We start from the raw sequence: 27892 nt of genomic DNA on the forward strand, positions 1-27892 counted from the left end.
CTCACTAACAAGTGGTTTTCTTATGGACGCACAGCTGTTTAGCCCCAAGACCGCTTTTGTCAAGTAGCAGATTTTTTACACAAAAAAGGATATGGCATTATTTCTAGGTTTATTTACACAACAATGTTGAATACTTAACTCTAATTGATTATCTATTTTCTATACCAGAAGCTCTAAGTTAGTTTTAATAATCATGCACCTATGATCCTAGCAGCCAGATCTGATTGGCCGAGCTTTCTTGGGGACAAAAAAGACAACACTAGACAATTATAGGTGTGAGTGAGCGTGAGAAGGAGAGGATAGCGCTGTCGTCCGAGTGTGTTACGCTACGGTGCTACGGTGTGTGAGCAAGCAGTTCAAAATGAACTGACAGTTGGTAAAAAAAAAATAATAATAAAAATAGCGTTTGGTAAAAAAATGTCAAATTGATGGTTGGTAAAAAAAAATAGAGATTGTTTAAAAAAAATTTAAGTCAAATTGTCGATTAGTAAAAAAAAAAAAAGTAAAAATTAACGTTTGTAAAAAAAAATGATGATGCAGTTTGTGTCTCGGAGGAGCGATTGCCGTACCTGGTTGGTGGTTTTAGCCTAAATGGAAGATTCTTTTTCTTCCTTTCCTTCCCTTATTTGGTCACGTCCAATATTCTCCCGTCTCGTCCCCTGTTTCCTTAGATGCACCTAAATTCGCCGTCTTTTCAAACTGCTGCTTACACACCATTAGGGGTGACGTACAGTAACACACTCAGAGGAACGCACTGGTAAGTGATTGTCTTTATCTGCCATGGAATATAATAAGGAATCAACACCAACTGTATAACTAGATCTTTTCTCTACGGACTTTGAGACATATTGTAGGCTTTTCGCCACACTCTTACAACATAATGAAGTTCCTGAGATTATTACTATTATTATTATTTTTTTAAGTTCTATAGTAACCAGAGATTTCCCGAGGGAAGTTCAGCTACACAGGCTGATTGTCACACACTGACTATAAAGGCTCGGGCATGTATCATTTCTCAATAGTGAAGAAAAAGGAAATCTTTCATTTTTTTTCCCATAAAGAAGCCTTCTTGCTTAACTGCGTCTACACTGTTATACTATAGCGTCAGCCCGGATCTTTATTATTACTCAAAGAACGAAAAGATATTGGATGTTTTTTTCTTTATTGATTTTCGTTCTCTCATCCAGTTGCAGACTTCTAAACTGTATTAAAAGAATAAAAAAAACCTTAAATATACAATACTGTGCAAAAGTCTTGAGCCAGCCCTCGTTTCTTCATATCTTGCTTTCAAAGACCCAGACTTTCTTGTATATTTTAATAATTCTCCAGGCTTCATGCCTCTCATTTTCAGTCCCTGACTAATAGGGACAGGGACTATACATCATGTGGGTAAAGTGTTGGACTGCTGATGTCTGGCTACCATTGTTGCACCCTTGAGCAAGGTCCCTTATCCCCCACGTCCTCAGATACAAGCGGGGATGATCTGGCAACCCGACCCTATAAGTAACTGCAGCAGAAACGATTGATATACCTCCAGGGTGGGGAGCTGACATCCTTCCACTTGTCTAACATCCCTAGACCCTAACATCTAACTTAAGGCAGTGAAAAAAAAGGTGCAGATGATGTCAGATGATCAGGCCAGTGATTAGTATATTACTGATGCTGAATGGTTGGAATAGACGAGAGGGGAAGTGAGGTCACTGCTAAGGTTGTATGTTCAGACACTTTGCAGGCTGTCCGAGGAGAAGTGGTTCTTTATTTTATTCTACATCATTTAATTTGATTCAATATGAAGAAATGAAGGGGGGGCTCGAAACTTTAGCACAATACTGTTTCGTGATCTTGTTAGAAAAGCCGAGTAAACATCTTGTATCTTGTATGAGAATGCCTTGAAGTATTGATAATATTTTGCCCTGCTTTATTAAGTATAATATTATATCCTTGAATCCATTGTCGTATTCTCTTAATGTATTAACTTTTAATTTTTTTAAGAACATCTTTGTCATTGCTGTTTTTCTTCTTTTTTTTCAAACGTTCTGTGATAATAAAGGAAAAAAAGCATATACACTAGTTATATAAACTTTACATGTTTTGAGGACATGTTAGACCTTTATGAAAAGTTTTAAGAATGTATTTTGATCATGAGTCCTGTTCCAGGGTTTTGTGGTTTGTTCAAAATGTTGCTCGTTTAGAGATTTAATGTGTGTAGGGGTTGGGGGTGGGAGGGGGGGGGGGGATGGCTATATGGTTATAATGTCTAGTCCCTATTTGTCTTTTGCTTTTGAAAAATCTGAAACAAATGCATGACTCCACTGTGTCCTTTACCTCTTATTCAGCACTGTGTCTGGTCAACTATTGTGACAGAAAATTTAAAAAAAAAGAAATAAAAAAAAGGGAGGGACCGAGGGACCTTTTTGCTTTTTGTTTTTCTTTTGTTTTCGCTACTGCTAAAAGAAAAGAAAAAAAGAAGAAGAAGAACTCCAGTCACCGCTGTGAACCTGCAACTCGTGCAACAACTGAACCTTAAAGCGTTTGTCGTTTTAACACATTTTCTTTATTGCATATTCCAGAATACTTTGCATCAACTTAATAATAAAAAGAACATTTATATGGCATGACTCTGTAGTGCCCTGTCCTTTATTGAGGTGTTTACATGATGTTTACATAAAGTTAAATTAATCATTGGTTTAAAAAAAAAAAAGTCAAATTGACAATTGGTAAAAAAAAAAAAAAAAAGTCAAAATGGGGATTTAGTAGAAAAAAGTCAAATTGACAATTGGTAAAAAAAAATTAATAAAAATTGCATTTGGTAATAAAATGTCAAATTGATGGTTGGTAAAAAAATTGAGATTGTTTAAAAAAATTTAAAGTCAAATGGTTGATTAGTAAAAAAAAAAAAAGGCAAATTGACGCTTGTTAAAAAAAATAAATAAATGGTGATTGCTATAAAAAAGTCAAATTGATCATTGGTAAAAGAAAGTAAAAATGCTGGTTGGTTGTAAAAAAAGGAAAAATGGCGATTGATAAAACAAATGATGGTTGGTAAAAAAAAAAAGTCAGAATAGAGATTGATAGAAAAAGTCAAATTGACAAGTGGTTTGCAATTTTTATTCTGTATGGATGTTAATAATTTGGTGACTGAAAATTGAATAATTTTTAGAAATGTAATAACATGATTCACTATTTGTGAAAAACTCAAATAAACCTATTTGTTGTTTGAAAACGTTTCTCATTTGTTTAATTGTTTTATTTAAGAGTGCTAATATTTCTTGAAAATGTAGCTGTGTCTTTATTATCACTTCAATAGTTTCTGTAAAAGTTTTTACAGTTCACTTGTTTTTTAAAAAAATCATGTCCGTCTTTGACTTTCATATCCATTGTTCTCAGTCACACAAACATGAGAAAGGACAAGGGGAGGGTGGATCAGTTCCATGGCAACTTGTCAACAAAGTGAACCCAGCTGAACACAAGCCCCTCCCCAGTCTGTTCAGACCCCCTGCTGATTGGAGCATGTGGTGTAAAGTTCAGAGCTGAAGCTGTACAGTTACTCAGAGTGTGTGTGTGTGTGTGTCACTGTTCATTTACAATGCACTGATTCATTTACTTACCGGTCCTGATATACACCTATATACCTTTGTGACGTCTTTTTGGGTGAAGGTACGATAATTCTGTGTTTGTATATGATTGAATATGTGCAGTATGATTTAATGTACAGTATAATACACAGCGAAAACCTTTACAGTGAGAGATTTAGAGATGGTGGGTAAAAGGGTGGCGAGAGAGACGCTATTGCCTTCGGTGCAAGAGGATGACGGGGATGAAGGTCAAGAGGAGGAGATGTTAGGAGGGATCAAGAGCAGGCCAACCAGCCGGCCTCGCAACATCTATAGCCGAGGCAGCGTGGACAGCCAGGTGAGTGGTTCTGAGTATAAACTGTGTATATATATATATATATATATATATATATATATATATATATATATATATATACACTGGCCAATCCATTATGTACACCTTTACTAGTTCTGGTTTGAACTATTTTGTCTTCAGATCTGCCAAAATGGTTCATGGCATGAATTCAACAAGCATGGAAACATTCCTTAGAGATTTTGTTCCTTGTTGACACGATAGCATGATAGCTAAAATTTTTTTGTTGGCTGAACATCCATAATGCAAATTTCCAGTTCTACTACAACTCAAGTGCTCTCCACGATGGGGTCACCAAATCCAAGAAACAACTTTGAGATGATTTACAGCTTAGTGACACATTGGCACATTATCCTGTGGTCATAAAGAAATGGACATGGTCAGCAAAAATACTCTGTGGCATTAAACCATGATCAATTGGGACCACACTACAACACCACCACCACCACCACCAGCAGCAGCAGCAGCAGCAGCCTGAACCGTTCAGAAAAGGCCGGATGGATCCGTAATTTCATGTTGTTCATGCCAAATTCTGAATGTCGCAGCAAAACCTGATCAGACTCATCAGACCAGGCAAACATTTCCCCAATCTCAGTTCTGGTGAGCCCATGTGAATTGCAGTCTCAGTTTCCTGTTCTTAGATACAGAACTGGCTCCCGGTGTGGTCTTCAAGCTTTGACGTGTTGTGCGTTCGGAGATGCTCGGTTGTAACAAGATGTTATCTGAGTTACTGTTGTTGCCTTTCTATCCGCTCGAGCCAGTCTGGCTGTACACCTCTGACCTCCGGCATCAAGAAGGCATTTTCAGCCAGAGATCTGCAGCTCACTGGATATTTTCTCTTTTTCAGAGAAAAATTGTCTGTAAACCCTAGAGATGGTTGTGTGTGAAAATCCCAGTGGATCAGACTCAGACCAGACGGTCTGGCAGCAACAAGCATGCTACGTTCAAAGACATTTCAATCAACTTTCTTATTCATTTTGACCATGTCCACAGGCCTGAATGCCATATATATATATATATATGTATATATATATATATATATATATATACGTTTATCATATATATACGTTTAGCTCGCACCTCATTCATCTCAAAGCTTCTGCAAGAGTATAAAATCCTTTCAGCTTTAATTTCTTGAACTTTAAGGAGTAAATGTTCAAAAAGAATAAACTGACTTTTTTTTTTTTTTTTATCAATTCTTGACCAGTGAGGCAAAACGTAACCATAAATAATGCGAAGACATTTCACAAAAACTGATAGAAATGAAAGGAACGTGTGTGTCTCAGGCAGTCGTTCGAGCAAGTGGCTGCAGCCAGAGAGAGCCAAGAAGCGCCAGGGAGAAATCCAAAAATGATGATGGTGCTGATGAAAATGACAAGCAGGAGGTGGAGGAAGAGGAGGAGGAAGGCGATCGGAGCAGTGAAGCGGTTGATGGACAGAAGGGAGCTGGAGGGTGTTTCACCGTGGATGAAGACTATGACACGGAGCTGGAGCCTGAAGGTTATGTAGCAGGAGTTCTTATTAAAAGTGAAAAAAGTGTGAGTGAGAGCGTGGGCGATTTATGTTATGATAGATGGTGTCAGAAAGCTAAGGGCCAGAGAGTGTGTGGTTGGTGCTCCACAGGGAAATAAAGCGGCCTAACAGTCATGAGTCATACTTTTGATTTCCGACAGAATCTCTCTCTCTCTCTCTCTCTCCCTCTCTTTCTCTCTCCATTTCTCACCTGCTTGTTCTGAAGATACAGAGACACCTACGCAGTCTCCTACATCTCCATAAATCTCTTTTAACCCCCTCAGTAGCATGTATTCTCTCTCTCTCTCTCTCTCTCTCTCTCTCTCTTTCTCTCTCTCTCTCTCTCTCTCTCTCTCTCTCTCTCTCTCGCTCGCTCTAGCTGGCTGTTTGTTCGGCTTATTAGAGATGACCATCTGTTGTATTAATGCACTGCGCCTCTGCATGGCTTAATAAACACCTTGGGAATTTTTCCTCATTTATCATAATTTGGCTTCTTGATGACGAACAACAGTGTGCCGTCAGATGTGATTTGCCAGCGACAAATATTTCATTTTGACAAGGTTTTCTTTTTCTTTTTTTTATCTTCAAAAAAAGCAGTTAGCATCAGACTTATTGAGCGGGTGACCGTCTGGGATTTTAATATAAATCATATATCAAATATGAATCAAAAAAGAATAGAAAAAAAATATATAGTACATAATAATAAACAAATACATTATAAATAAATATCATTAATATAAAAGTATTAAAATATTAAAAGTATAATAAATAAATTAAGAATTTTTGCCTAAAGAACTGAAATTTTGCAAGAAATTCACCTTGCATATGAAGCAAACGTCCGGAAAGCCAAGTAAAGCGAGTTTGCATATTTGCTTGACATCGCACCAGAAGTCCCAAGAATGTTAGTAAGCACAGTAGAAAGAAGAAAAGTAGAGACACTTTCAGTTTGGTTTTAAAGCAGCCAGTGCTGAGATGAATCATAAACTAAGGTTAAATTAAGTTTAATGCATGTTTATTTTATATTATACTTCATTTATACTTTCTTTTCTGAATGTTTTAATTGTTTATATATACAAAAGTATGATTTTAGTGTTGGAAATATTGGTTATGTTGATAATTTTTTGGGTGGCTGGAACGGATTATCTGCATTTACATTATTTTCTCCGGAAAGATGTGTTTAAGAAATCGGCTCTGGAACAAAAACTAATAGAAATGAAAGAAACGTGTGTGTCTCAGGCTTAAAACTGGCACTGTATCCAGTGACTGGGGTTCGGGGATTGGGTGGGAATCGAACCCAGGCCTTCCACATGTCAAAAAACCTACCACTGAGCCACCATTGAATGCTGTATAGCCTGTCAAATTACAAAAGATTATTCTTCCCAACCCTCCATGTGAAAATTATTCAGGAAAAAAAAAAATCATGCTGTCCATTTTTTTCCCAATCACAACCAGTTGCACACACACCACATAATCCCCATCTCTGAATTAAAGGCAGCATTATCCCTTTAACATCCTGCTCAACCTTTTGGTGGAGCACAATTTAACTCAGTATATCATATTAAAAAAAATGTGCTAAGCTTAACCAGTTCGAACCACATAAATAAAGTGTCTCTAATGCTCATTTGTGCTGTTACTGTATGTAACCATTTGGCTTAGTAAATATATTGATACTTTTACAATAGAGTGACATCTCAACCGTTTGGAAGAGGTGATAGACACTTGTTAACGATTTTCCTCAAGGAAATAAAAAATGCAAGGGTAAAAATGATTTAGCTTTTTTGGGTAAGGACATAAAATGTCAAAGTCACAAATTTGCTCGGTTAGAAGGTGTGCATGATTTTTGTATAACACTCCAGTCGGTGCTGTTGTATAAAAATAATATGGGAGGTGGGAAGGGGGAGGGGCAGCAGCACGCAACATATTGTATGATATACATTAAATGCGTAGTCCGTCATGCTTTTCTTAACTAACAAAACTTTACTCTTCATTATCATCATCATCATCATCATGTTCTGTTGTTCTTCTCAGAAATGCAAGTTTCAAAGCTAAAGACCTATGACATCATGAATACTTTTCAGACGAGCCCAGGAGATACGACCCGACTGGCGAGACACGTTACCGAGAGGTCTGTAAGATGTTCAACCTGGTTCCGGTGTCCTACTTTCTCAGGAACATCCACAGCACAGAACTGAGCATGATGCACCACGGACTCGGCCCCCAGGTGACCCCGAAACACCAGGATAGAAATTGCAAATAAAGCAGATTAAATATGAAATCATAACTCCTCATAATTCATATAATTGAAGCAGAGAATAAACAATAAAGTGCACTCTGTAGGGTAGCAAAGCCTTGGCGGTTCCCTTGGTAACCAACACCTCCATACTGAAGCTGAATCTGCGAGATAATGGAATGGAGCGAGAAGGTGGAGCCGCCATCAGTGACATGCTGAAGGAGAACCTTTACATCACAGGTGCTTTTCTGTCCACACACAACATAAACACTTTGTTAAAAGTCATTATACAGTATCTTTAGCAGTTAGCATTCTTTATTTCTTGTCTTGTTTTATTCGGCTCCTTGTTACCTGCTCAGGAGCCCAAGATGTAAGCTTTACACGTGATCTCAAGGTTTTAATCTAAAGAACATGAAAAGTCTGGGGCTATTTTAATAAGTATTTCTCTTTACTACATGTGTGTAATCTTCAACTATTGATCTGTTTAAGTTAATTGTAATTGCACATGCTTATCATTAAAGTTCTACCTCATGTCGTCTTGTGCAAAATGGCCTTTTTTAGTCTAAACACCCAGTTTTTAGACACCCAATACGGATAGTTAACTACAGTATACTTGGGTTTCCGTATTACCTTTTTCTTTAAGAAAGCATCGTTTGAAACTGTGTGTAAACACTCCGATAAAGGCTTTTGTTTCTGAACATCTTGCAGAAATTGATCTTTCAGAGAACAGGCTTGGTGAGTATGGGATAAAGGCTCTGGCCAGCATGCTGCTAGAGAACACCTCCCTCATCTCCCTTAACCTTTCCGGGAACCATCTGGACGAGCAGGCGGCTAAACACCTGGCTCCGGCACTGACCAAAAACCAGCACCTGCAGCATCTGGACCTGAGCCACAACCGTCTTGGAGAAGCAGCAGGTACAGCCTGAGGAAAGAGTCATGGAAGCTAACGATGAAAGGCTGATTTCTGAGTCATTTACAGGCCTGGATGTTTGTTCTATTAACATTTTAGTAAATATGTTGGATTGAGGGTTCTCCGATTTCTAGTCATGAATTCCAGCCTGTCCTTTAACCAGTCCCTTCTTACTTCTCGCCTCTTGGAGAACATGATAAAGCTCTGCTAATGGGCACATCACGAGGCAAGAAGGGACTGGTAGAAGATGATATAACGTTTAGATGTCTTTTCTTGCTGAAAGTGCTTCCACAACTGGTTTTGATTGTGGGTTTTGGAAGACAGTGCCCAGTGCTGTTGTACTCTATATCAGCACATGTGGAATCCTTCTCGTCCAAACAGCTCATTTGGAAGTAATGGTTGTATATAACTTTTTACTGTATTTCTTTTTTATGTTTATTTGTTTTGTAGAACAAAGGAAGAAAATCTGATATGGTTGTGGGTTTGTGACGTGATCCATGACTGGATCAAGTGTTACTTGGTTACAAAGGTCTGTGTGCATGGAGTGTGCATTTCTCCCTGTGCTTGGTGGGTTTCCTCTGGTTTCCTCCCACAGTCCAAAAACAAGTGGATTAGGCGTCCCCAAATTGTGTATCTATGTATTTGTCACGGTTTGATAAGTTACAGGTGGTATTTAGAGTAAATTGGCAAATTGTATTTCTATTGTTAAGGTTTCTTTTTATAAAGTGAAGGGGTTGACTGGTCACAGACTTTCAGACTTTTTTTTTTTTTTTAAGATTAATTGCTTAATGTAAATGAGTGACAGTGGTGTTTCCAAAAGCAAATCTGTGTTAACCATTCCACCTTCAAGCTAAGGTTTTTTATCAGTGTAATCCCTTCAGCCATAAATCATCTAAACAAATATCAACACCAAGTACGCATAGAAGTGAATCGTATACGTTCTCGTTTTTTACCCAACTCTCATTTGGACCGAGCTGTGTTAAATAGAACCAGGCCAGTCTAGTCACTAGATCTATAGATACTGTATACAACAACTTTATTAAATACCAAAACAAAATTTCAGAGAAATTGAGAACAATCAGGCTGCTTTCAAAGCATCAGAAAGTCAGCAGATGATCGGCCCGAGGCTGTGCGGTCCCAGGATGAGGAGATAAATGGTGTGAAAATAGACATTCATGACAAGTGCACAATGACATTTAGATTTGGTCGAGTTGTGCTGTTTAATCAAGACGAGCCACAGACATCTTCATACCCTTTACACAAAGCCAACGCAGAGGCCAGGTAGATCCCTCAGCGTCACGTCTCTGGAGTTATTTGATTTTCCAGAGAAAAAAAAATCTAAAAAACCTGCAGCCTGCTCCTCTTCCTCAAAAGCTGGGTCTGTTTGACCTGGCAGTACCACCACCGTGAGCGCGAATACCATTAAGCGTATTAAGTAACAGCTTTTTATGGTGAATCATTAGGATTTTTTTAGCCATTATTAAAATTGAGAAAAGAAACCGTAAAACGGCATGGAATGATGTAAGCAGGGATTTTTAAACGATTAAAGACTAGCCGTAGAAGTGTGTCAGGGTGGGAGGATTGTGGATATAAGCCTTGTGGTTACACCTGAATAACGAGTGTCTGGTGATCCAGATAATTCCAAAAGAAATATACTTACTAGAGAGCAATGAATCAGACAGTCATAATACATCACAACTTCTTTCTTCATCATACATATGGCAATATGTGTATCTAAAGTACTTTAATTTCTGAATTTATGCTTTTAGACATGAAATTTTGTAGCGCCCTCTGCTGGTTTTCTTCCTTACAGGTTCATTTTTTTTAAAGCAGAGCCTGTGTGGAATTCCTGAGCAGAGCATGCATTGAACTGGTGTTTCCAAATTGCACGTAGAGCAAGTGTGTGTGTGTGCGTGTGATGAATTGGCTTCCTGTCCAGGGTGCCTGCTTTCCCGAGTACCCTGGGATAGGTTCCAGGCCTCCCACGACCCTGTGCAGGGTAAGCGGTGTAGAGAATAAATGATTGAGTGAGAGTGAGAGTGTTTGGGTTCTATGTTTTTTTCTTATCTCCTTAAAAAACGTACTGTTATGTGAAATCGATTATGGAGTGTGATTAAGTGGGGAATTGGACTGATGTGCCATCCAGGTTTTATCGAGACTCTAATAGGATTCCAAGCAAAGTGGTAGTGGTTAGCACTGTCGCCTTGCACCTCCAGGGTCCGGGTTCGAATCCCGCCTTGTGGTCTGTGCACATGGAGTTTGCATGTCCTCCGAGTTCTCCGGTTTCCTCCGTGTTTCACAGTCCAAACACAGTCCAAATGCAGGTTAGGCTAATTGGCATTCCCAAAGTGTCCATGGTATATGTGTGTGTGCCCAGTGATGGATTGGTACCTTGTCCAGGGCATACCCCACCTCATGCCCTAAGTCTCCCGGGATAGGATCCAGGTCTCCGCAACCCTGTATAGAGGATAAAGCGGTATAGACGATGAGTCAGTCAGTGAGTGAGAGTGTTCCAAGCAAACCTTTGGCCTTGAAAAACCATACATGAAAATCGAATTAAATCCACTGCATGACGATGGCCTTGCACCTCCAGGGTCTGGGTTCGATTCCCATCTCGATTCCCATGCATGAAGTTTGCATGTTCTCCCCCTGCTTGGTGGGTTTCCTCCAGGTACTCCGGTTTCCTCCCAAAGACCTGCAGATTCCCAAATTGTCGGTAGTGTGTGCCCTGCGATGGATTGGCACCCTGTACAGGGTGGGCCCCCCGGGTGGGCCCCCCGGGTGGGCCCCCCCTAAGACTCCTGGGATAGGCTCCAGGCCCCTGCGACCCTGGACATCACACACTGTACCTTTATCCCGTCCAACTGCAAGAGTCACAATAATGATTGTTCATGTACTGTATGAATTCGGTCTGATGAAAGAATTTTAGAAGAAAATTTCCCTTACTTCATATTAGTTCCTCTGCTGGTCTTGCATTCTATAAACGCCTTAATAAGGGCAGAAACAAAGCGATTCAGGACATTTAAGCGATGTCCCGAAAAAGCCTGGGAACTTCGTTACCTTGCAAGGCTCAGATAATCACATTGCGAAGCACGCACAGTTCAATAGCATCTGTGTGAGTTCATTTTCTCTCTCTTTTTTTCCCCACTCTCTTCTCTCTACTTCACCCTTAGGGGAAATTCTGGGTCCTGCTATAGCTGAAAACACGGGATTGAAGTCGCTCAGCCTGGCCTGGAACTGCGTTCGAGGAAAAGGAGCCGTGGCTTTAGCTAAAGGCCTTGGGGTAAACATGATAACGCTACCTTCATGCATCATGGGAAGCCAGTGAGATGTTTATCAACCCTGCAGCCATGATTAATCTTTTCACACATAAGCGTTTCTATTTAATAGTCGTAGCAAATATTCTGCTGGTTTGAATTGCTACCGGAGACCAGGAAGTGATTTTCTACATAGGAAGCACTATTACTAGCTCTCAAAATGCCCTGGTTTTGTGTGTTTACGCTCGCTCGGATCGATTAAACAGAGAATCCATGAGGAGCTTTTATCGAGCACGACAGGTAGTCGGTCATAAGAAGAGGAATTCCAAAAATCAAGTGAAAATCGCCAGCAAGAACCTTCGTGTGCCGTCAGGAGGAGCAAAGTCGGATAATACCAGCTGAGAATTTGTGCAATTTGATATTTACAATATTAAAGCTTACATGCACTTTGTGGCCAAAAGTATGTGCACCCCCGATCACATCATACATACAGTATGTAGTTCGTCTCGAAACTCTCGCCACAAACTGAAGCCCAAACCTGTTCAGTACCTGACAGTGAAAAAGTGAAAAAGTATTTGCCCCCTTCCTGTTTTTTTTTTTTTAGCATATTTCTCACACCTAAATGATTGAGTTCAGCATAAAGATTATAATATTGCACAAAGATAACGTAAGTAAATACAAAATGCGGGATTTTTTTTTATGATACTTTTATATAAAACACAGCATACACAGCATAAAACACAGTGCTGTCAACACAGTATAGGTCAATGGCGATTAAAAAAAAATCTATATTAAATATGTAGTACCTACCAAGGGCTACTTGAAGGCACTTGATAGTAGTCAAAGCAGGACCTTTAATACATTTCTGGGAGTAAAATTGCCCATTATTTCTCTATATAATCCCCTGCTATACTAATGCACTTATGAGAGTGTTTTACTTGTGCTTGGATACCAGCAAGGTAGGAAGTTTTCTCAGTACGCCAGAGTCATGATTGGACTGCCTGTCTAAAATGCTGGCCTCCCAGGAACTCCTTTAATGGCCCAAACATGTAGAAATGGCTCGGAGCGAGGGCAGGACTGTACTATATAGGGGTACTATATTAGTACTACAGTATAGTACTATCACGGTACAGACTGAAGTGCCATAGTGCCTACCCTGTTACTCTATAAAGTGATACCTACCATGGTAATGTCTGATGTGCCACAGTAATACTATCATATGTTCTATAGGTTACCATGGTACCTTTCCTATATCTCACATTAAAACCCTTCTGAGAAGAATTAAGGTTATTATAAAAGCAAACTTTAAGTTAAATCTGCAATAAAGCGCTCAACGAATAGATCACATGATGTGATATTCACATACTTTGGGCCATATGGTGTAGCTCAGACTGATACATAATGCTAACACTGGAGACTCCTTCTAAAAAGGCTAAATAAACCTCTAATAGAAACCTTAAAATCAAGTTTCTGGAGGATGTCTAGCGCTTTTGTTTGCTAACATTAACCAGAAAACTAGCTGGTAGAAATGTCTAGTTTCATGTTTTCCTTACAAAATGCATTTCTACTGTATATCCGCGCAATTCGTAGATATCCGATATTTTGTTAGCAGTTTGAAGTGTGATACTGTATCAGCACGTACTGATTAGATTTTACTCATTTACACTCCTTGTAACGAACTCAGTAATCAGTGTAATCCACTTATAGTGAATGTCTCATTGTTGAAAGGCCAACATATTCCTACACACCCTGGACTTATCTTACAACGGACTGGGCAAAGAAGGAGCGATGGCTCTTGGTGAGGGGCTTAAAGAGAACAACACGCTGGAGGAACTGAATATCAGGTATAATCTTTTATCATTTGCTTTATCTGTTTGATCATCACAGCTACAGAGTCATTTAATGATTGGAAGAAGATTACAAGGTTAACAGTATATCATGATTGGGAAACCATTTGTGTCCCATGACATTTCCTGAACCTGTTTTGAACTTAAGATAAGAGTATTTTTTACTTTGCTAACCTGCCTATAACTAAACTTTACCTTATAATGCATATAATCAGATTGCAAAATACTTTTAAAAAAATCTTATTTTTGCAAAAACCTACAGTATGAATTCATTTTAAATCTTATGCTTGAAAAATCACTTACCACGATTCATCTTTTAATTGTTGCTATAAAATATTTTGAATATTCAACAAGTCACATGTACAACAGTAAGCAGAATTGTCCAGATTTTCCGACAATTATAAAAAACGTTAAAAAAAGCTTAATCCTGTTTATTTCTCTATATAATCTACACTAATGCACTTACTGTATCCCAGTGTTTTCATACCATCAAGATAGTTTCCTCAGTTGGCCGAAGCCATCATCACGCTTCCTGCTTCACGTTTGAAATGCTGGCCTCCTCTCCAGATTCCTAGATTCAAAGTATTAAATAATTCCACCATTGATACATTTCTACTGTCAAACATTTATTTTTAAATAAAGTATTTTTATGAATAACTCGTCGACAGTTTCTCCAACATTTTATGAAACAGATTAACTGGGATCTATTATAGATTGTGAAAGAAGACAAAGCAAGCTTGATTTAACTTCGGATATTTATTAGTCATGTCTTACCACAAAGGTCATGTATGTTTTGTCCTGGGGCACAGCTCAGAAAGTGGGTCCTTATAAGATTTGATGGGTTCATGCAGTGACAGAATCAGCCCCAATACAACTATTCACATAGACCCAGCAGGCAATACTTATTACTCATTATGTACAAAATTCTTCTATTCTCAGCATCAATCGCATCCCTCCTGAAGGAGCAATCTACTTGGCCATGGGTCTCAAAGCCAACAACAACCTTCGGATTCTTAAAGTAAGTGTAAAGGAAAAAGTGTAAAGTGGTCTCTCTAGACTTTTGGCACAGAACATTGGCTTTCAAGTGGCATATTATCAATTGAACCTAAATGCATAATGTTTTCTTGGTATTGTACTTTAGATGGCTCGGAATCCTGTTCGGTCAGCCGGATGCCTTGCAGTGCTTAAAGCTATAGAAGGAAACCTTTCATCTTCAATGGAGTATCTGGACTTTTCTGTATGTAACCTTCCCAATAAGTCGGCTCACAATATTCTATATGATTATAGATCACTTTATATCACAAGAAAGGGGAAAAAAAGTTTTTTCCATCATTAAGAAATCCAAATCCAATGAACGCCCCTTGTAATAATAAACTTTTTATATGCTATTTAAGAAAGTAAAATATATTTTACTTACATCCTTATACGCTGGTATTTCTTGTATATTTATCAATTATGGTCTTATTTATGGAAGGTGTCTGTAACAATTAGTTTTGTAAAACTGATGTTTTATTTCAGTAACAAACTTTTAACAGCAAAAAGACTTAACAGAATGATGGTTTGCAGATAATATAAAAAAAAATTATAACATGCACTAACGTGTTTTGATTGGTACAAATCAAGAATTGATTGAGGTTTTGGGGTCTAGGATAGAACATTGGTTAAGGCACTGCACGGTTCAGAATTTCCCAGGTTCAATTCCCATGACTGCCAAGTTGTTCCTGTTGGGCCCCTGAGCAAGGCCCTTAACCCTTAACTACTCACGTGTATAATGAAAGTCGCACTGGAAAAGGGCGTCTGCCAAATGCCTAAATGTAAAATGAAATGTTACTATATATAAATAAAAATTTAAAAGAGAGATAAATAAAGATAAGTTCTTTGTTAAGTAAAATATAAAATGTCATATTTCTGTGGTGTAAGAAGAATAAATATCTTCAGCACCGACTGTAAGTCTTAAGTAAATAAAAATAATTAACTTAAATGACATCATATAATTATTTTCCTGTAACAGCATGTTTTTTTTTTTCATTTTTTATTCCACATATAGATCTATTATAGAGATTCTATAGCATTTTTAAAGCATTAACTTCTTGTCCTGTGCCTTCCTTTCCCCAGGACATCAGTGTGAACCAAGAGTTTGAAGACTTATTTAACTCAATCAAAGAAACACATCCGAACTTCAAGGTGAAACACGGAGGCAAGATAAGACCTTCCCAACATCTTAAGAGCTGACCTCTATAACCTCCGAGCAGTCAATTTCAATCATTGTGTTTATCTGTGTCTCAGGATTGTTGTAAGAAATGAATGCATACCCAAAAGTGAGCACAGCATGTGCTGTGTGTAATACGGACAGCTGTAATACACAGCTATGTTCCCAGGCACGGCTGAGCTCTCACATGCTTATGACCTTTATACTGTAACCTCAGGTAGTCTTCCAGTACAGGCACAGTTTCAGGTTTTAACCTCTTCTTCTGGGCTGGGTGGCAATAAAGGAGGAATAAAAATCATTGTTACAAAAGCAAATAAAATAAATAAAATGGTTTATTAAAATAATTGTAGTGCTTATCTGTGATTGTGAACCATAATGCAGAATGAGGATGAGCAACAACTGTAAATAGAAAAAAAGGAAAAATATACAAGGAATGAGAAAATAAACATATGTTTATGAATGTACTGGACTTGGGACATAAAGGAAAATGTAAATGCTTTGTAAATATTTTAATATTACCATTAATAATTTTTTTTAGGCAAAGTGCTATACATTAATTACTACAATTCAAAAAGGGATATCTTAGTATGTCAAAATATCTTGAATTTAGTCAAAAATACCAAAAATACAAACCAATTCTAAGATTATTAAGCATATTTCTAGTCAAATAAATTGTTTTATATGCATTTCTTGTTTTATTGGAAAATGTTTATATATATATAAATGCTTAAAGCTAGCAAATGTATCTGCCAAAAACAACATAAAATTTACACTTTTTTTTGTAAATATTGTCTACAGGGTTAATAATCTTATATTTGTTTAAGTGTAGTCTTATATAAAGAAAACATAATTACATTTGACTAGATTCAAGTGGGTATTAGGTAAGGTACAGTATCAAATTTTTTCATTACAACCCAAAATTGACAACACATGGTAAATGGTTTATTTCTTACTTTCAGCAGTCAATTTGCACTTTTTAACATACACTTTATATACTATTCTATAGATTAGTTATATTCATTATCTATACCACTTATCATGTGTAGGGTCACATGGGGCTTTGGAGTCTAACATACCCATGCATACAATACCCACTGACCCCAGGGTGACCAAGCAAACTCCATGTAATTTGATTTTAAAAAGAAATTTGGAGATTAAAAAAGTGGAAATGGGGAAAAACACCAGGGGGAAAAATTGTTAGGGAGTTATTATATTTTCATGGTTGCAAACACTCCCTATATGAAAACAGAAACAAGTAAAACTAACAAATGCTATAAGTTCTTCTGCTTCAGATGGAAATAAATGTTTCAAAACTTGTCACTCATTACATTATTTCATATCATGATTTGAAACCAATTCATCTGACTTTCAGTTCCTGCATAAACTATTTGCAGGATCACACTTTCGTGTTCAGAAGAATACATTTATGTAAACCAGCCTAGGTGTTCGAAAGCAAGTTGTCCATTTTTAAAATTTAACATTTGCAGGTATGTAAGAATAAATCATTTGAAACACCCAACTTTCACAAAGAGAGGGCAAAACTAGCTCATCTTACAGAAAAATCGTTGTTTTCAGGTGTGATCATATACTCAAGGTCTAAAAATACATCACACATATACATTTCGTTCAAATTATCTATTAAATAAGAAAGTTCGATTTTATACAAAAATCTGTGCGTCCAGTAGGAATTCAAAATTTATAAGATGTTGACAATGATGTAGAATCAACATTCGTCCAAGGATACGGCCTCCTTGATACGTTTCAGCAAGTCCACCTGCAGCCAAACGTGCTTAAACAGTCCAATGACTTATCATGTGTAACCCTGAAATATCAGCAACAGTATTGGCATCGTCTTCTGTATGATTTCCTAAAATATGCCATCAAATTAGTCTTCTCTTGGCATACTTGATCAGCAGCCTAAGGCAATCAACAGTGGAGCCAGTTGTTCCGAATCGATTCCGTAGCCTGGAAATCCTATTCCTGGCATGTCCAAACTGTCCTGTGACGTCTGCTTGCATTGCACCAAGTTACAGTCAAGTATTCTATTGGAACCCTTTCTGTTAGCATTGTCTGAACAGGGCATGATAGTGTGAAGACAAAATCAGAATTTTATCCTTATTTTTAAAACCAAGACATGCCATCTGGACATAATCATATGGCAAATTTAGGTTCGTAGGTTATCCATGATAAAATGATGCTCAATTCTGCATGACGGTAAATTTTAGTTCTTAATGTAACAAGGCAACAAAATTATGATACAGTAAATGATTTTAGATTTTCAGAACAATACAATTTTTGTCCTATTTTATACAGTGCAATATTTCTTTTGTTCATGAGTATATACTGTAGTTTTTTAATTAACATGCAATTATGTGAAAAATGTTATATTGTTACAATGTTACAGCACGAAACTGCATGTGAAACTTGGGTCAATCTATCTAAATAATATGGGATCACATTTTAAAATAAATTAATGGTGTGTAAAAATCATATTCAAAAAAATAAACCATATGCACTGTGTGTAAAGAATGACAATAAACGAATTGCAAAAAAATGTATAATATATGAAGATAAAAACATACTGCATGAAAAAAAAATTATGTGAAATATAATATGGGTCTAAAAACAAAAATTCTTTTGAAGTTTATATTTTTATTTTGTAGAAGACTTTTTAATGTTATGTCTGTGTTTTAATTTGCTACATTCAGTATTTAAGCCTTGTTGCTACTTTACAGTGTGATGCTTTTTTTCTTATTTACCTGATACTTTTTGACCCCCACTTGAGTTTATTAGTGTGAAATTATTAATCAATTGATGTGTAAAAGCATGCACTAGGTTCAAAGTAAGCAAAGTGTGTTACGTCACAGGGTAGAGAGCAAAGGTAGCTGCAAAGACATGATCAAACGCACAGACACAAGCTGGTTAATCATTCACACCTTGTATTTGGAAACCTCCCTCTACTGTTAGGGCAGAAGACCAGGCTTTTATTTTTGGATCTAACCAAGGAACTGAAATCATGGCACTGAGTCTGCTCCGGAACCACTGGAGAACTTTCTTCCGCCCTGGTGTTCAGCTGCACAGGTACAGTAAATGTCACTACAAATGATTACAAATGGAGCCTGGTTACAGGTTTTTTTTTTGTTTTTGTTTTTTTTAACACAGTTATAGGATCTCAGCATTAGTAGGCATGTGGTTGTGTTCCAATGTGTGTGTTAACATCTTAAATTGCATCTTGCATCAAAATGGCATTTCATCAAAGATCATCTTGCCTGGGGCTCCATCTAAAACCACCCACAGCTCCACTAAATAATTAGGTCTCAATATATCGCATATTTTAGTATTCTGCAGTGTGTGTAGTGGAGATTCTGGGGGGGAAATACTTTATTGGTTGTACTTTGTTGCTATACTTAAGTATGTTTTTACCATGTTTATACTTTATTTAAGTATTATATGAAGTGAATGCAAAAAGAGAGAAAGCACTTTTTTTTATTTAGAATCCAATGTTGAAAAATGCTAACAAAAAGCACGATAATTCATCATCTGCTGTACCATTTTCATGCTAAACAATGTAGCTAACGATCCACTAGGCAAAATTTTTTATAAATGAGGCATTGCATAAACATTAAGCATGTTAAGATAAGTTTAGTTAACTTTCTAACATTAACTGGTTATATTTAACTTGGTTATCTCTGGTTTTCTTTCTCTAATGCTAGATTTAACTCCGGTTTCTTTGCTAATGCTAGATTACCTTTACATTTATGGCAATTGGCAGACGCTCAAATCCTGAGTGACCTACCGTTTATGTATCTTGAAGTTTCGATCAATAAATATATTCTTACACTATGTAATGTCCTATTAACTAGGTTGCTACAGTAACTGGAAGTAAACTAGAGGAGAAGCTTAAACTAGCTTAGTCAGGTGCTAACCTAAAGAAGAGGATTAGAGCCACCTTTAACAGTTTATTAGATGTCAAAATTTGGACATTTCCCCCCCAAAATTCTTAGTTCTTTTCCCGAATTTAAATTTAGAGTTTTATCCCAGAATTCTTACCTTTTTTTTTTTTTTTTTAGAATTTTGACTTTTTCCTCAGAATTTTTACTTTTTACTCAGAATTTTTACTTTTCTCCCAGAATTTTATTTTTTTCTCAGAATTCTGACTTTTCTCTCAGAATTTTTACTTTTCTCTCAGAATTGAATTTTTTTTCTCAGAATTCTGACTTTTCTCTCAGAATTTTGAGTTTTTCCTCAGAATTTTGACTTTTTCCTCAGAATTTTGACTTTTCTCTCAGAATTCTTTTCTCTCAGAATTCTGACTTTTCTCTTGGAATTTTGACTTTTTCCTCAGAATTCTGTCTTCTTTCAGAATTTAGATTTTTTTCTCAGACTTTTTACTTTTCTCTCAGAATTCTAACCTTTCTCTTAGAACTTTGTCCTTTTACTCAGAATTCTAACTTTTTTTCAGCATTCTTACTTTTTTCTCAATTTTTACTTTTCTGAGAAAAAGTAAGATATCAAAATCTATGCATTAGTCAGTTATTTAGATGCTACAATTATTTATTTATTATCAAACATTATTAATTTGTATAAGAATTTTTTTTTTTTAAATCTTAAAATTTCCAGGTAAAATAGTTGCTTTAAAATGTAAAAACTTTCATGTTAAATGTAACTTTTCACATAAAATTATGACTGACTTTCATTGACTTAAAGCATAAAATATATTAGCTTTTTAATACTTGAGTATTTAATACTTGCACATTTTTTACATTCACTCATCTGTATGGCTTCATATTCTTAAATTTATAAGACAGGTTATGATTATCATAGTTTGAATGATCTATATTTGAATTAATGTATAATTATATATTATACAGTTTAATGTGAATCAGCCAATCATGTGGTCGCAGCAAAATGCTTAAAATCAAGCATATGAGGGTCAAGAGCTCCGGTTAATGTTAATATTATACATCAGAATGAGGGAAAGTGATCTCGGTTACATTCACCAAAGCATGGATGTTAATGACAAACAGGAAGGTTTGAGAATTTCAGGATTCTTTTGAATCTGTCTATAGAGTTTGCACAGATTAGAGTGTATGAGGGAAGCAATGTCTTCCAATCTTCAGATAGAAAGGGTTTAATCTCACAGAGACTAAGGTAACTGAAATAATCACTTTGTACAAACACGGTGAACATCTTGGAAAGCACAGAATGTCAAACCTTGAAGTGGATGAACATTGGGTGAGAGTGGAGGGTCAGTCATGATACAGTCCGCCTTTGGAGCATAGATGGTTAAGGGCCTTGTTCAAAAGCTCAATAAGAACAGCTTTAACTCTAATGTCCTAATCAGTAACACAGAGCCTTAACCTTAGAGTTAAATGCTAGCCACTTTGTGTTATTCTGTGCAGAGTTTTGCATGTTCTGCACCGGGTTCTCCATAGTGGCCTCGGTCAGTATAAAGTGTTTAGTGAATGGGAATGGACAAATGAATAAACAAATGAATGAACGAACAATCAAATGAACAAATTGGTTTCCATCTTTTTTTTTGGGCAAACTTAAAACCTAGATTTCATATTGTAATTTAAACCAACTTACCCATTTTAATTTTTGTTTTTTTTTCTAATTGATTCACTTTAAAAAGCTTTGTTAACATTACTTTGCTTTGAAATGATTAGGAGCTTGACGGATAGGAGCGATGGAGGTTGGTGGAGCTCTGTGTTCGGACACAAAGTGGATGCAAGGAAAGATGCGCACTCCAATCTGCTATCCAAGAAAGCAACAACTGGCCTATACAAATTCCAGTGTAAGCTATTTCGTATAAGCTGACAGGCTTAATCGTGATGCATGACAATAAACAATTGGGCCATAATGTTTGCTTCTTTTTTTTTCTTCTTTTAGTTCACAATGTCAGGCCCGACTGCTTGGATGCCTACAATGAGCTATCGTAAGTATAGATCCTCTCTTTGGGAATAAACTCGAGTGTCAGGATGTCCTGTCCTTGAGTTTGTTATTATCATTATCCAGCCTAATGCACTTGTTATTGGAACATTAATGGTCCTGACTTCATCTGGTTTTCAAGTTGTTTTTTTTCTCCATAAAGTTTACTAACTAGCTAAAAGCATGTTTAAATAGACACTGACCTTTCCCTGTTTTTAAAAGCTTTTTGCTTCGATTACATTTGCCATTTAAGCACATTTAAGAATATTATTGCAATTTGTCTGTTTGTGTGTGTGTTTTAAAGGACGGAGGTCCAAAAAGAGCTGCACAGTGATCCCGATTATCCCTGTGAAGTTGTGGGAAGCTGGAACACGTGGTACGGAGAACAGGATCAAGCAGGTGGGGGGTTAAAGACAAACCAGCTTTATTATTGTCTTTGGTTCAAATGCATGTGATTTAGATTAAGATTTAGATATTTTTCAGCTTTAACATGTTATATGGTACTGTAGTGACATCTGATGTTTGGTTCTTGTAGTGCATCTCTGGAGATACTATGGCGGATATCCAGCTCTGATGGAATGCTTGAGCAAACTCAGAAACAACAAGGTATTTAAATAGTTATTATGTATTTAACTTTTATTTAACAAAAATCCCATGAGAAGATAATTTGAGGTGAATAATGTGTTTTTAATTGGATAAGAAACTATTAGAAAACAGTTCTAAGCCTTTAATCCCATTAAGAATGCCCAGGGTCATGCAAATTGGACACGTCCCAATGTCCTACCGTAGTACAACAAAAAAAGTGACAATGTGGAGTTTTACATTTTCTCACCATATCTTTGGGAGTTTCCTCAGATCACATAATTCTCTAGATGTAAGTGTGTAAATGTGTGTATCAGAGGTGTGTGCTCCACAGTGAACTAACATCTCATTGAGGGTAAATTTCAGAATCACAAGTATTCCCTGATTAACTCTAATCCTAAGGATGAATTGATAAATATATATTTTTTATATGTATATGTATTTTATATTTTATATATGTTGAGGTTCTCTTTGGGAGTGACAAGGATGGATAGGATTAAGAATGAGTTCATCAGAGGGACAACCCACGTTAGATGTTTTGGAGATAAAGTCAGAGAGGCCAGATTGAGGTGGTTTGGGCATGTTCAGAGGAGAGATTGTGAATATATCGGTAGAAGGATGCTGAGGTTAGAACTGCCAGGCAGGAGGTCTAGAGGAAGACCAAAGAGGAGATTTATGGATGCAGTGAGAGAGGACATGAAGTTAGTTGGTGTGAGAGAAGAGGATGCAGAGGATAGGGTTAGATGGAGGCAGATGATTCGCTGTGGCGACCCCTGAAAGGGAACAGCCGAAAGACAAAGAAGAAGATATTTTTTATATGTATATAATCAGCTGTCTATCCTGTTGAGTTTTCAGTTTTCAGGTGTTAAAACCATTTTTCCTATCCTGCTTCTTACAAGCTTCCCTGTTTTTTCCAGGCATATCTAGAGTTCCGCAAAGAGAGGAGTAAGATGCTGATTTCTCGGCAAAATCAGCTTCTTGTCGAATTCAGCTTCTGGAACGATCCTGTACCCCGACCTGGACCGAATATATACGAACTGAGAACATACAGATTAAAGGTAGTACAGATTAACTGTTTATTTACTTCAAATATAAAATGAGTACACTACTTCAATATTGTTTCCCCAGAACATACAGTATAACGTACATTTAAAACTTTAAAAAGAAATAAAGAATAGATTTTTTTGAATTCTTAATAATGAATGATCAGAGGGTGTTGCATAACTTTTTATAAAACAACTCTCTACTGTATATTATGTTTATATATTATGTTCATGTAGGTGATTTAATGTTAAAGCAGACATTCACGTCAGTATATAAAAGCATTATAATGCATATTCAATATCAAATCTTATTGTGTTCTTGTATCTAAATGCTTAAAAATGTAGAATTGTCTAAAAGCTTGCTTTTTTTTTTCTTTTTTTGAACATGAACATGAAAGCCGGGCACGATGATCGAATGGGGAAATCACTGGTAAGTTTATTGCATAAGACTTTATTAAGCATACTTAATGTCGTATTGCTTTTTTTGTTGTTGTCTTGTCCTTTTGTTGTCCTGTACAAAACTTCATGTGTAAACTAATATTTTCTTCTTCGACAGGGCTCGAGCAATCAAATACCGCCAAGCGAACAACGAAGCCGTGGGAGGATTTTTCAGTCAGATTGGGGAGCTGTATGTTGTTCATCATCTTTGGGGTATGTCGTTCTCAAAGGGTGAAATTCAGACCTAGTTTTTAATATATATGCTGTAATAAATATTATTATTATTATTATTAATAATAATAATAATTATAATAATTATAATAATAATAATAATAATATAGTTGCAAGCAATGATGAGCGGGCCCAAGCACCTTGTGCCATGGCAGCAGATTCCAACCTGTGTGCTGATTTTCATGACTTGTCATGACTGATTTTATGATTTTCTTGAAGAACAAGAGGGCCCTATCACACTATGACGACAGAGGGCCGATGTTATAGTGCTTGGGCCCTGCATAATAATAATAATAATAATAATAATAATAATAATAATAATAGGAATAATAAAAGCTATTCTGACCCAGTATACAGAATAAGCGCTGTAGAGGATGAATGATGAATGAATTATTTTATTCTACCATTTTTACACTGTTTATGGCACTCCTGTTTTTTAAAGCCTGTACCAGTCCTTCATTCCTAAATATCTTTAATACATGTGTGTTCATGGCGTGTAGCCTATAAAGACCTGCAATCCAGAGAGGAGACCAGGAACATGGCGTGGATGAAAGAGGGCTGGGATGTCAGCGTATATTATACAGGTGGGACACACACTCTGTTATTTATACTGGTTTGAACTACAGGCCCTGGAGGGCCACATTCCTGCAGTGTTTAGTATTCTGCCTCATTTAACACTCACTCTGCTGTAAGACATGGGTTTTAGCAAAACTGTTGCTGCCATCTAGTGGTAGTAATTAGATCTGTCTGAGTCAATTCTGGTTTCTGATCTTTGATTCTTCTATGTTGACCTAACACGATTAATATTTCTAAGCAAAGTTAACTTAAGTTTAAATAAATGAATGCATTAAAAAAAGGAATAAAACACTTGTGGATGTGCAGTTAAGGAAATATCCACCCATTGTTAATTATTTCCAAATAACAGCACATCCGAATGTATCACAGCAATTTGCTATCAATTACAATTTATTTGCAAAAGTATGTTCAAGTCAAACCAGGACTTTTGATTGTCCAGAATAACAGAAGTAAATAAAAACTTTTTTTTTCCCCCTCTATATCATCTCCTGCTACACTAATGCACTTATCCCAGTGTTTCACCAGTGCTTGGATACCATCAAAGTAGAAAGTTTTCCCAGTACGTTGAAGCTATGTGCTGGTCTGTCCGCTTCATGTCTGATACGCTGGCCTCCCAGGAAATCCTTTAATGTCTCAAACCTGGGGAAATGACTTGGAGCGAGATCCAATGTGCAAGTGGTGTTGGTGAATGATTGCAGACGTGCCTCTTCTGCTATCTGTCAATTTCATGAGAACGACTGTAATGGGTTCAGAGCTACCTCGTCATTCATGGACATACGGCTTTCTTTTAAACATTTGCACCATTTAAATGTTTTACTGCGTCTCAGAGTCTCATCACCGTTCAGTGCTTGAAGTCTTCTGTAAGTGTGTTTTTTTTCTGTCTTCATGCCCCAAAGCTTTTTTTCCAAGTCCTGGTTTGACTTGAACATATCTTGGTTAAAGATTATACACAGAATCAGAGCTTTTAAAAAATATATATTTTAATATAAGATTACAGTTAAGCAAAACATAATTAGAAAACCTGTTTTAATTTACATTTAATGTTTTAATTCACATTTAATGGCAGAGAATTTTGCTTCTTTCTATAAACGAATGCAAAAAAATTCGCACAATTATTTACAAATAGAACGATTTAGCTTTTCATTTGTCTGATTTCTTAACATTTTAACATGAAAAAGTCATATCAAACTATAACTAAGTTGACACACAACCAGGAGACATTCTTGTTCAATCTTGCCCTTCCTTTTCTTTACAGTTCCTTTAATCCAGAGTATGGAGTCTAGGATCTTGATCCCCACAAGCAGCTCACCTCTACAGTGACTCACAAGCTGGTGATGCGTCTCCATCACCTCTGAACTGCAATATACCTGCAGCTGACACACTCAGGCACAAGGACTATCAATTATCTGTCGTAAAATATTGAATGAACACCGTTGTTCGTGGGTTATTCACAGCTTCAATCAGTATCAGTGTTTACTTTGTATTATCATGTACAAGTTCAGGTCGAACAGAGCTACGTATTGGCAGTATCTGCTGCAGTCGAATATATTGCATTTATTTGCGCATGAGAAATTTACTCACATCTTTAAAAAAAAAAAATTTTTTTATAGGCTGCAGTGAAAAAGAGTCATGTGTGGAATGACCACTGCAGTCAACAATAAAAAGATTGTGAATAAAAGATGGTGTTAATCTTATTGGGTGAATGCTAAGTGCTTGAAACAGATGAGAGGGGAAATGAGGCTGCTGCTGAGGTTGTTACAGTAAGTAAACAACCAATTTATTTGACAATTTGGATTTTTTTTTTTTTTTTTTAAGACTGTCTTAAATCAGAATTGAGGTGCATATACAGCCATTACACTAGGTCTTGGTCATTCTAAATGTTCCTGCCCTGCACATGACCATGAAGTTTGTCACCCGGACCGTGAGTACACTTTCAGTAATTGGGGCTCAATTCCAAAAAAATTCCTGAAGCCTATCCCAGGTGACTTAGGGCACAAGGCAGGGTACACCCTGGACAGGCTGCCAATCCACCATAGTGCACACACACACACACACACACACACTCACACCTCATTCACACACTTAGCATTTTTTTGGGAATGCAAGCACAGAGAGATTTTAGACAGACTTTAAAAAAATTCTGAACAAACCATTTAAGGTTCCATGTAGCCCTGTTAACTGCTATTAATAAAATCAAATTTCCAACAGGAAATCTAGAGGAAAGAATATACAGTGTTTAAGCATTTGAAATAGTACGGCTGCATTTGGCTAGCAAATGAGTGACATGGTTAACATTTTTTAAGCTTTTTTTTTTTACATTTTTCAAATGTGCTTAAGGGTTTATACCAATAGCATAAGAACATTAAGGATATTCTACTGCTTTAATCTTTAAATAGTCATTCTATATATTTTTTTTCATAAGTTGATATTGTGTCTTGCTGTAATTACCATGTTAATTCCAATTTTTTTAATTATTATTAAAACAGTACAAGAGCTAAAAATTACAGTGTTGTATGCCTATTGTGGGTTTAATTTTAACTCCAAGGAAATGGAGCTGTGTAATTTGAGATGATTAAGAGCTTCACTCACCTGCCGAAAAGTTCAAGACTCAACAAAGAGTATGCCTTCTTGAAATAACTAGCCCTGTGGTGGTATATTGGTCTTACTGGTTTTACTAGTATTACTAGAAATACACAGTGTACTGTACAGTAATAATCTAATGGTATGGTTACAGCTTTTTCCTCATTAACTTTGATTTATTTCTCAGATTATACTCAGATGTATATTCAAACACTTGTGTGTGTGTATATATATATATATATATATATATATATATATATATATATACAACTGTATGAATTGCTTCCTGATTTATCAGTTTCTCATGTCATGTTGATCAAAATGTATTATACTTCTCTTTTTAAATAGTCTCACCCCTCCAAATACATCAAAGACTTAGAAAGAGTTGTTGTACATTCATGTTACTACATGCAAAATGGTTGAACCAGTTGTCATAAGTTGTCGAGCATGTGTTTCTAAGAATTGTTATTAGACTTTGCGGTTCTGTAAATATGTGGTAAAGAGCTCTCAGGGGAATCTTAACAGCACCAACGCTAAGAAATATTTAAAGCGTTAGATCAACCAATGGGCGACATGGCGGCTAAGCGCTGTCACCATGCACCTCCGAGGTCCGGGTTTG

General features: G+C 36.6%; 2 protein-coding genes across 2 annotated transcripts; both read left to right on the forward strand.

The window, feature by feature from the left end:
• Window positions 1–3651: 3651 nt before the first annotated feature.
• lrrc74b (leucine rich repeat containing 74B) lies at window positions 3652–16174 on the forward strand. The gene is made up of 10 exons (XM_053481446.1): window positions 3652–3912; window positions 5214–5427; window positions 7518–7660; window positions 7777–7909; window positions 8378–8584; window positions 11753–11862; window positions 13565–13680; window positions 14623–14701; window positions 14825–14920; window positions 15799–16174. The coding sequence occupies exons 1-10, from the start codon at window positions 3757–3759 to the stop codon at window positions 15913–15915; spliced, it is 1371 nt and encodes a 456-aa protein (XP_053337421.1). The 5' UTR covers window positions 3652–3756; the 3' UTR covers window positions 15916–16174.
• A 2697-nt stretch (window positions 16175–18871) lies between these two features.
• On the forward strand, window positions 18872–27073 carry nipsnap1 (nipsnap homolog 1 (C. elegans)). The gene is made up of 10 exons (XM_053481264.1): window positions 18872–18973; window positions 21562–21689; window positions 21785–21830; window positions 22128–22222; window positions 22359–22429; window positions 23323–23463; window positions 23847–23878; window positions 24005–24099; window positions 24618–24701; window positions 25949–27073. Exons 1-10 carry the CDS (start codon window positions 18909–18911, stop codon window positions 26011–26013), a joined length of 822 nt encoding a protein of 273 aa, XP_053337239.1. The 5' UTR covers window positions 18872–18908; the 3' UTR covers window positions 26014–27073.
• Window positions 27074–27892: the final 819 nt, after the last annotated feature.

The sequence above is a fragment of the Clarias gariepinus genome, chromosome 21, assembly GCF_024256425.1.
Source record: "Clarias gariepinus isolate MV-2021 ecotype Netherlands chromosome 21, CGAR_prim_01v2, whole genome shotgun sequence".
Lineage (NCBI taxonomy): Eukaryota > Metazoa > Chordata > Actinopteri > Siluriformes > Clariidae > Clarias > Clarias gariepinus.